Raw genomic sequence first — 9,805 nt, forward strand, 5'->3', positions numbered from 1 at the left:
GCTCTCAGTAGGTTGTAATTTGTATTATTATTTCAAATTGCCTCCTAACACACACCCTGTTGAAGAGTTTGGCTTACATATTTTCACTTCTATACTATACATATTCTGAAATATTCATTTAAAAATATTTTAAATAATAAAAGTAATATACATTTACTGTTGAAAACTGGGGACTGTGTCAAAAGACCAAAAAATCACCTATAAATCCATCACACAGAGATAACCATAGTTAGCTTTAGCGTGTTTTTAATAAATGAGTAAACAAACTACTTTTTTAAAAGTCTTGAAACACTATATGCTGTATTGACCTTGATTTTTTCCTTAGCACGATTGTCATTAAAAGGATTTTCCAATGTCCTCAGATAAACTTTGAGAATGTGAATTGAATAGATACATAATATTCCATTCTATGGATATATCATTGTTTAGTAAAATATTTTCTTAATAGGCATTTAATTTTTTATTATTATACATATTTCTATAATGAATATCCTTACTCATAAATCTTCATTCATGCCTCTAATTACTCCTATGGTATATTCCTAAAAATGGAATTATGAGGTTAAAGGGTAACGTTGAAAGTATCTGATGAGGTCACCTGCCCTGGGTTACTATGAGACTGCTGTGTTCAAGGTGGGGAGGAAGGTGAATGTGACAGGCTCTTTATTCTGCAGAATATGCCACACTATTCCAAACTCCACCTGAAGACAAAAAGCCAGAATTTCCACTTTCAACTGAAATATCACAATGTGTCTGTCTACACTGAGCATTCTGTGGAGGAGAAAATGTGGTACACTCTGATCATTCGAGAAGATGGGGAAAGTATTTCTAGCATGATGGTAAGTTGAAGAATGGCCTAGTTTCTAATTGTCTTAGAGTATGAAGACTGATTCATCAATATCTTACCAAGGATATATCTGATGATCAAATTTTATGATTATCAGTTCCCTCTAGTCACCTGTAACTGATTTTTACTTCCCTCTATTGTAGGTGAAGGATGAAGAAAACAAAACAACCGATAGGATGACAGCCATGAGGTTTGGATGTCAAGGAGACCCAGGCCTCTCTGTTCTCTTGAATCTGGGGTCTCTTCTGAGTTGTGGGGCTTCACATAAAAAAGCTTCACATTCTGCTTGTCTCGTACTAGGATTCTCTCTCCTAGAATATCAGGAGCATTGGTGTCAGAACACATTTCCCAGGGAAGCAAGAGGCATAGATTCAAAACCAAGTCTTTGGCTTGCTTTTTCATGTGGTACTCAAAGATGACCCTATGTCTATGAATGCCCTCTGTGCTCTGCCACATAAATTGCTTCTGCTGCATATTATCCACTTATCTGGCTCTTAAGAAAATAATTGAGTACTCTTCTCTCTGTGATCACCAGAGAGAAATTTAGAAGTAAGCAAATAATCCTCCCTTCATTACTGGTAGTTGAACATCTTTTATAGTACTGTGTTTTTAAAGTAAAGTTTAAAATAAACATATACAAGCATCATGGTTTAGTAAAGGTAACATACTGGGATTCAAAAGGCTTGGTTTTGAATCTAGATAAAGCTGAATGTCTTGTTAGGTACCATGGGACAGTTACAGAGATGGAGCCCTGAAGAGGTCACCTGCTCACTGGGGCAGGAATCTGACATGATATAGATGCATGTGTCTATGGCCATCAAGATTAGATGGTTGCTGTAGAGAACAGCATTTTAGAGGAGAACTTTTAATGAAAAGTTGAAAGTCACTGAAGGCTGGAACAGTCATATTAATCTGCTTTTACATATGCTTCAGGGAGAAGGCAATGGCAACCCACTCCAGTACTCTTGCCTGGAAAATCCCATGGACAGAGGAGCCTGGTGGGCTGCAGTCCATGGGGTCACTAAGAGTCAGACATGACTGAGTGACTTCACTTTCACTTTTCACTTTCATGCATTGGAGAAGGAAATGGTAACCCACTCCAATGTTCTTGCCTGGAGAATCCCAGGGACAGGGGAGCCTGGTGGGCTGCCATCTATGGGGTCGTACAGATTTGGACACGACTGAAGCGACTTAGCAGCAGCAGCACATATGCTTCAGAAAAAGTAAACAGATCCAAGTAAGTCATACAACAGTGGGGCCAAGACTTCCCTGAGTCAAAGAGCAATGGGAACCTCCAGAAAGGATGAAATGAAGCAATTTCTGGGTTGGTGCAGGATGATTGAAAGCCCAGAAATCAACATCAAGGGTTTTAGAGGGAACTGCCCTTTTAATCCCATGGGCCAGGGACTAACACAAATGCTGCTGAAAACCCAAACTGAGGGACCAATTTAGGGGCTCAGGTTCAAAAGACTAAAAAAGTGGTTCTGGAAGTGTTCAAGTTTGTCTGAAGACTCAAAACAATGAAAGCTCAACCTGCTGTGAGCTGGAGTCTGAGTTTTGCATAAAGCAATCAGACTTCATTTATAAGAGGATGAAGTATCAGTTTTATATAAATACTAGTATGTATTTATATATACATAATTATTTTTCTTATGGAGTCTCAATTGATGAATTCCATCATTAGAAAGGGAGAGAAATTGGTTGCACCAGTGGTGAGTTGAGGAGATTCAGACTGCTGTGAGTGATCACAATAGTGTTATCCTAGCCGAGATCAGGTAAGAGTGTAGCAGACAAAAAGCTAACACCCAAGGAAAGAAAAAGATAGGGACAGCTAAGACTACTAATTACTTATGTGTGAGTTCATTTATTCATTCAGTTAACAATATATATCATGTACCTTTTATGTGCCAGCCTCTGTTCTAGGCACTAGGCATATAGCAATAAACAAAACAGAAAAGGGCCCTGCCCATTTATCAGGGGGGAGATTTTGTCTGATCTCTAACAATGTCTCTATTATCCTTAGGTTTGTTAACACTTTGCATGAAGAAGTCAATGTCTCCCTGGGTACAGATGCATCCCTCATTGTTGATGAAGACTATGGTGTGTCTGCTTACAGAACTGTGCAAAGAAGAGAGTAAGGGAACTACCTTGTGGACATTTTACTTTTATCAACAACTGATTTTTAAATACTTTCTTTGTGTATAGGTGGACAGATTAGGTATATCTCAGCTAATTGTAAATATTCACATACTCCTGCTCTGTTTCAGCCTTTGCCTCCTTTCCTCAGTCTCTTGTTTTTCTGCACAGATATACTGAAACTATGCTTGCTGTGAAGGCCATCAGTTCAGTTCAGTCGCTCAGTCATGTCCGACTCTTTGCGACCCAATGAATCGCAGCACGCCAGGCCTCCCTGTCCATCACCATCTCCCGGAGTTCACTCAGACTCACTTCCATTGAGTCAGTGATGCCATTCAGCCATCTCGTCCTCTGTCATCCCCTTCTCCTCCTGCCCCCAATCCCTCCCAGCATCAGAGTCTTTTCTAATGAGTCAACTCTTCGCATGAGGTGGCCAAAGTACTGGAGTTTCAGCTTTAGCATCATTCCTTCCAAAGAAATCCCAGGGCTGATCTCCTTCAGAATGGACTGGTTGGATCTCCTTGCAGTCCAAGGTACTCTCAAGAGTCTTCTCCAACACCACAGTTCAAAAGCATCAATTCTTTGGCACCCAGCCTTCTTCACAGTCCAACTCTCACATCCATACATGACCACTGGAAAAACCATAGCCTTGACTAGACGAACCTTTTTTGGCAAAGTAATGTCTCTGCTTTTGAATATGCTATCTAGGTTGGTCATAACTTTCCTTCCAAGGAGTAAGCGTCTTTTAATTTCATGGCTGCAGTCACCATCTGCAGTGATTTTGGAGCCCAGAAAAATAAAGTCTGACACTGTTTCCACTGTTTCCCCATCTATTTGCCATGAAGTGATGGGACCGGATGCCATGATCTTCGTTTTCTGAATGTTGAGCTTTAAGCCAACTTTTTCACTCTCCACTTTCACTTTCATCTTCATCAAGAGGCTTTTGAGTTCCTCTTCACTTTCTGCCATAACGGTGGTGTCATCTGCATATCTGAGGTTATTGATATTTCTCCTGGCAATCTTGATTCCAGCTTGTGTTTCTTCCAGTCTAGCGTTTCTCATGATGTACTCTGCATATAAGTTAAATAAACAGGGTGACAATATACAGCCTTGACGTACTCCTTTCCTATTTGGAACCGGTCTGTTGTTCCATGTCCAGTTCTAACTGTTGCTTCCTGACCTGCATACAGGTTTCTCAAGAGGCAGGTCAGGTGGTCTGGTATTCCCATCTCTTTCAGAATTTTCCACAGTTTATTGTGATCCACACAGTCAAAGGCTTTTTCATAGTCAATAAAGCATAAATAGATGTTTTTGTGGAACTCTCTTGCTTTTTTGGTGATCCAGCAGATGTTGGCAATTTGATCTCTGGTTCCTCTGCCTTTTCTAAAACCAGCTTGAACATCAGGAAGTTCATGGTTCACATATTGCTAAAGCCTGGTTTGGAGAATTTTGACCATTACTTTACTAGCATGTGAGATGAGTGCAGTTGTGCGGTAGTTTGAGCATTCTTTGGCATTGCCTTTCTTTGGGATTGGAATGAAAACTGACCTTTTCCAGTCCTGTGGCCACTGCTGAGTTCTCCAAATTTGCTGGCATATTGAGTGCAGCACTTTCACAGCATCATCTTTCATGATTTGAAATAGCTGAACTGGAATGCCATCACTTCCACTAGCTTTGTTCATAGTGATGCTTTCTAAGGCCTACTTGACTTCGCATTCCAGGATGTCTGGCTCTAGGTCAGTGATCACACCATCGTGATTTTCTGTGTCGTGAAGATCTTTTTTGTAAGGTTCTTCTGTGTATTCTTGCCACCACTTCTTAATATCTTCTGCTTCTGTTAGGCCCATACCATTTGTGTCCTTTATCGAGCCCGTCTTTGCATGAAATGTTCCCTTGGTATCTCTAATTTTCTTGAAGAGATCTCTAGTCTTTCCCATCCTGTTATTTTCCTCTTTTTCTTTGCATTGATCGCTGAGGAAGGCTTTTTTATCTCTTCTTGCTATTCTTTGGACTCTGCATTCAGATGCTTATATCTTTCCTTTTCTCCTTTGCTTTTCGCTTCTCTTCTTTTCACAGCTATTTGTAAGGCCTCCTCAGACAGCCATTTTGCTTTTTTGCATTTCTTTTCCATGGGGATGGTCTTGATCCCTGTCTCCTGTACAATGTCACAAACCTCATTCCATAGTTCATCAGGCACTCTATCTATCAGATCTAGGCCCTTAAATCTATTTCTCACTTCCACTGTATAATCATAAGGGATTTGATTTAGGTCATACCTGAATGGTCTAGTGGTTTTCCCTACTTTCTTCAATTTAAGTCTGAATTTGGCAATAAGGAGTTCATGGTCTGAGCCACAGTCAGCTCCTGGTCTTGTTTTTGCTGCTGTATAGAGCTTCTCCATCTTTGGCTGCAAAGCATATAATCAATCTAATTTCAGTATTGACCATCTGGTGATGTCCATGTGTAGAGTCTTCTCTTGTGTTGTTGGAAGAGGGTGTTTGCTATAACCAGTGCATTTTCTTGGCAAAACTCTATTAGTCTTTGCCCTCTTCATTTCATATTCCAGGGCCAAATTTGCCTGTTACTCCAGGTGTTTCTTGACTTCCTACTTTTGCATTCCAGTCCCCTATGATGAAAAGGACATCTTTTTTGGGTGTTAGTTCTAAAGGTCTTGGAGGTCTTCATAGAACCGTTCAACTTCAGCTTCTTCAGCGTTACTGGTTGGGGCATAGACTTGGATTACTGTGATATTGAATGGCTTGCCTTGGAAATGAACAGAGATCATCTGTCGTTTTTGAGATTTCATCCAAGTACTGCATTTTGGACTCTTTTGGAGTAACCATGATGGCTACTCCATTTCTTCTGAGGGATTCCTGCCTCAGTGAAGGCCATACTGAATACCTAACAAGACCATCTCCCGGAGGTTTTCCAGTTTATCGTTGGCTCCCACTCCTACCCTTTGGTAATTCCTATGAACACCTTGTTACTTTGAGCTTATCCTTTCAGATTCACTGTTTTATGCTATTCCACTAATTCATAATACTCAGAAGAGAAAAATTCATAAGACTTAGATGAGAAGACTTAGAGTCTGAAGTTCCCAATAGAAGGCAATTTGTGCATTTTGCATTCAGGTTTAAGGTTAAAAAAGCATACCAAACAGGCAATGAAATCTCAGATCAGGCATAGAAAAGAACTTAGTATGAAAATAATTCACTCTGAGACTCCTTTCCTCAAAGATAAAGGGTAGCTTTGCTGCTTGATTCGCCATCAAGAGAGAGACGGAATCACTCCTTCCACCAGAAATGGAAGTGCTTTTCTAAACTGTAATGTTTCTTCTAATCTAAATTTGTCCTGTTCCAGATATCCTGTGGTGCATTTTAGAACAAAAAATGAGGATTTTTCACTGAATTTGGGTCTACTAGACTTTGGTGCAGCTTATCTGTTTGTTATTACAAATGTAAGTAGCTCATGACCATTCTCACTCTATTCTTCCATTTATCTGTATCTATATCTATGTAATTATACCATATCTAAATGTATATATAATCTATATCTATCTGTATCTTACTCTATGGCAAGACAGCATCACATACGTATGATGGCTTATGGTGAACAGTGTCAGATTCGTGATCTCTGAAGAAGAAGATTTAGCTTCAGGACACTCAAGAACTTTAGTGTAGCAGAGATTTATTAAAGTGAAAAAGGGACAGAGAAAGCTTCTGACATAGACATCAGAAGGGGGATGAAGAGTTCCCCCCTTGCTAATCTTAGCAAGGAAGCTATATATTTTTTCAATTGGTTATTACAGTAAATCAAAAGAATGTCTCAAGGTTGTAAAGGTCTTACCAGACCCACTTCTGCAATTTACATTTTAAGATAATGGGATTAGAAATAACAACAGAAAGATCTACCAGACCCACTCCCATAATATACATTTTAAAATGACAGAATTAGTCAGAAGGTTCTCAAGGAGAAACAGGTCCTCAAGCAGGATACATTGTTGTTACAGAGTTGAAGCAAAAACATATCCTTGAGCGACATGAGTTGTTTTGTAGTGCAATCATCAGCGGGCTTAAAGAAAAAAAAAGGGGGGAGGGGGAAGGTTGTCCTTTTCTCCTCCTTGAGAACTCCAGACCCCTATTTCCTCCTTGAGAGACCCAGACCCCTTTCTCCTTGGAGACCCTGGACTTCTTATCAACCTACCTAGGAATTGACTGTCTCACTTATTTCTAGTGTAGGGTGATAGCTTCTATAGTGACTTTAAAAAACTCCTAAGATCTTACTAGAGGACATAAAAGAACATTGGCAAGAGGCCCAAAGTCTTGGGGAATGGTAGACATAATTTACCTTGAGTCATTGCTGTGAGGTGACGTGGTCTGCTCCAGTCTCATTATGGCACCAAGAAAACAAAAATTATTTTGGTCTTCTTGACTGACTTCACATGTGGTTTCCCTAGCTCCTAGAAAACTTATCTGCTAGCGTATCACACGGAGAAGGCAATGGCACCCCACTCCAGTACTCTTGCCTGGAAAATCCCATGGATGGAGGAGCCTGGTAGGCTGCAGTCCATGGGGTCACTAGAGTCAGACACGACTGAGCGACTTCACTTTCATGCATTGGAGAAGGAAATGGCAACCCACTCCAGTGTTCTTGCCTGGAGAATCCCAGGGATGGGGGAGCCTGGTGGGCTGCCATCTATGGGGTCACACAGAGTTGGACACAACTAAATACCAAGACTGGTGGCAAATGTCAATCTCTACACAAAGGTAGCTGCTGCCAAGTCGCTTCAGTCGTGTCTGACTCTGTGCGACCCCATGGACTGCAGCCTACCAGGCTCCTCCATCCATGGGATTTTCTGGGCAACAGTACTGGAGTGGGGTGCCATTACCTTCTCCCACAAAGGTAGCTATGGTCCCTCAAAGGCAATTGTGTCAGCAATTAGGCATGATACCTCTGAATTTTAATTCTGATGTCAACCTTGATTCCAATTTTAATTCATGACTTTTGACATTGTATTAAATATAAAAAGAGGACCATGAATAAGATGAAAATTTCTCAAAGTGTGATGAGATTCATCTATAAAGTTTTATTAATTGTAATTAGTTTAGCATGATATCTTTAGTATTCCATTTTTTATTATAGTTTACTGAAATATAATTCATATCATGCATTTCACCCACTTAAAGTATATAATGGTTTTAAATGTAAAGGTAACATATTTAATATATATTGTATATTCAATACACACAGAATATATTTTTAATAATATATATTCTGTGGTTTTTAATAAATTCAGAGTTGTATGATTTTAGAACATTTTCCTCATTCCAAAAAGAAGCCACATATTCATTAGCAGTCACTCAACATTTCCTCCCAAACTCCCCAGTTCTAAACAACCACTTGTCTACCTTCTGTCTCTGCTATTATTAGTCTTATGATATATCCAGATATTATACCTACTATCTAATAACATTAACTACCTAATAACTTGGTTTTACTCCAAGGAAAATATATAATTTCAAAAATTCCATTTTATTTATTATAATAAATATTACTAAATACAATCTATATACAAGAAAACCAACTCAGCTAAAAACCTTCATATAGTGAAAGTATTTTTAAAAAAAGATTGTAGAATCATGTATATTTGGTAACATTAGTAACAAAATATTGACCCTGAAAAGATTCTTTTTGACCAAAATTTTATAGGAAAATTGCATCTTTTTGACAAAATTTTTATGTTTGAGTTTAAAAATAATGGCCAGTAAATAAGATACAAAGTAGTAGATGGTATCTGATATGGATTTTAAAAAATTGATCAAGAAAATCTTCATTGTAAGAGTTACCAAGAAAATAATTTCTGATATTATTCTGATATTATAATATTCTGATAAAAGTAATTTTAGTAAAATAAATATTTAAATGGAAATGTGAGAAATATTTTAATTGTACTTACATAAAAAATTGAACAAAGAATTAAACTTTTTTAAGTACATGCTTTTCTAAAAATTCATTGTTTATATAATTCAGATGCCATTTTACATTTAAAATGTTAGCCAGAATCAAAATACCCAGTAGGTAAAAATGATGGGATACTATAGTATCAAATAATCTGCCATTTAAGATCTCTGCAATAATGGTATCTGATTGACTGAAGCCAGCCAAGTGAGTGGTGCTACCAAAAGGAATTTCAAAAACCTGAAACTGTGTAGAAATTGCTCAGTTTCTTCATGGTACCACAAGAATGACAATACAATGAGGAGATGGATACAAGACATAAATGCCATAGGCCAGGAATATTTACTTGAGACTCCTAACAAGCCCATTTCTTGTTTCCCTCACTAAGAGAACCAGTCAGGGTCCTCAGGCCTGGAAGATGGAATACATCCCAGCCAACAAAATGTCTGTCGCATGGCAGCTACCACAATATGCCCTTGTTACAGCTGGGGAGGTCATGTTCTCTGTCACAGGACTTGAGTTTTCTTATTCTCAGGTAAGTTTTTTTTTTTTTTTTAATATAAATTTATTTATTTTAATTGGAGGTTGATTACTTTACAATCTTGTATTGGTTTTGCCATACATCAACATGAATCCGCCACGGGTGTACACATGTTCCGCATCCTGAACCCCCCTCCCTCCTCCCTCCCTGTACCATCCCTCTGGGTCGTCGCAGTGAACCAGCCCCAAGCATCCAGTATTATGCATTGAAACTTGACTGGCAATTCGTTTCATATATATTATACATGTTTCAATGTCATTCTCCCAAATCATCCCACCCTCTCCCTCTCCCACAGAGTCCAAAAGACTGTTCTATACATCTGT

The 9,805-nt window shown here is 38.8% G+C and overlaps 1 protein-coding gene across 2 annotated transcripts in view; it reads left to right on the top strand.

Moving 5' to 3' along the window:
- Positions 1-9,805, top strand: part of LOC104984496 (solute carrier family 15 member 2-like) — a 33,887-nt gene that overhangs the window by 20,998 nt on the left and 3,084 nt on the right. For both annotated transcript variants that reach the window (XM_010834240.1, XM_010834241.1), the window contains 5 exons: positions 675-839; positions 991-1,037; positions 2,871-2,981; positions 6,344-6,440; positions 9,330-9,476. In XM_010834240.1, the coding sequence (XP_010832542.1) occupies positions 675-839; positions 991-1,037; positions 2,871-2,981; positions 6,344-6,440; positions 9,330-9,476 (567 nt within the window). The remainder of the gene's footprint in view (positions 1-674; positions 840-990; positions 1,038-2,870; positions 2,982-6,343; positions 6,441-9,329; positions 9,477-9,805) is intronic.

The sequence above is a fragment of the Bison bison genome, unplaced genomic scaffold (assembly GCF_000754665.1).
Source record: "Bison bison bison isolate TAMUID 2011002044 unplaced genomic scaffold, Bison_UMD1.0 scf7180017864032, whole genome shotgun sequence".
NCBI lineage: Eukaryota > Metazoa > Chordata > Mammalia > Artiodactyla > Bovidae > Bison > Bison bison.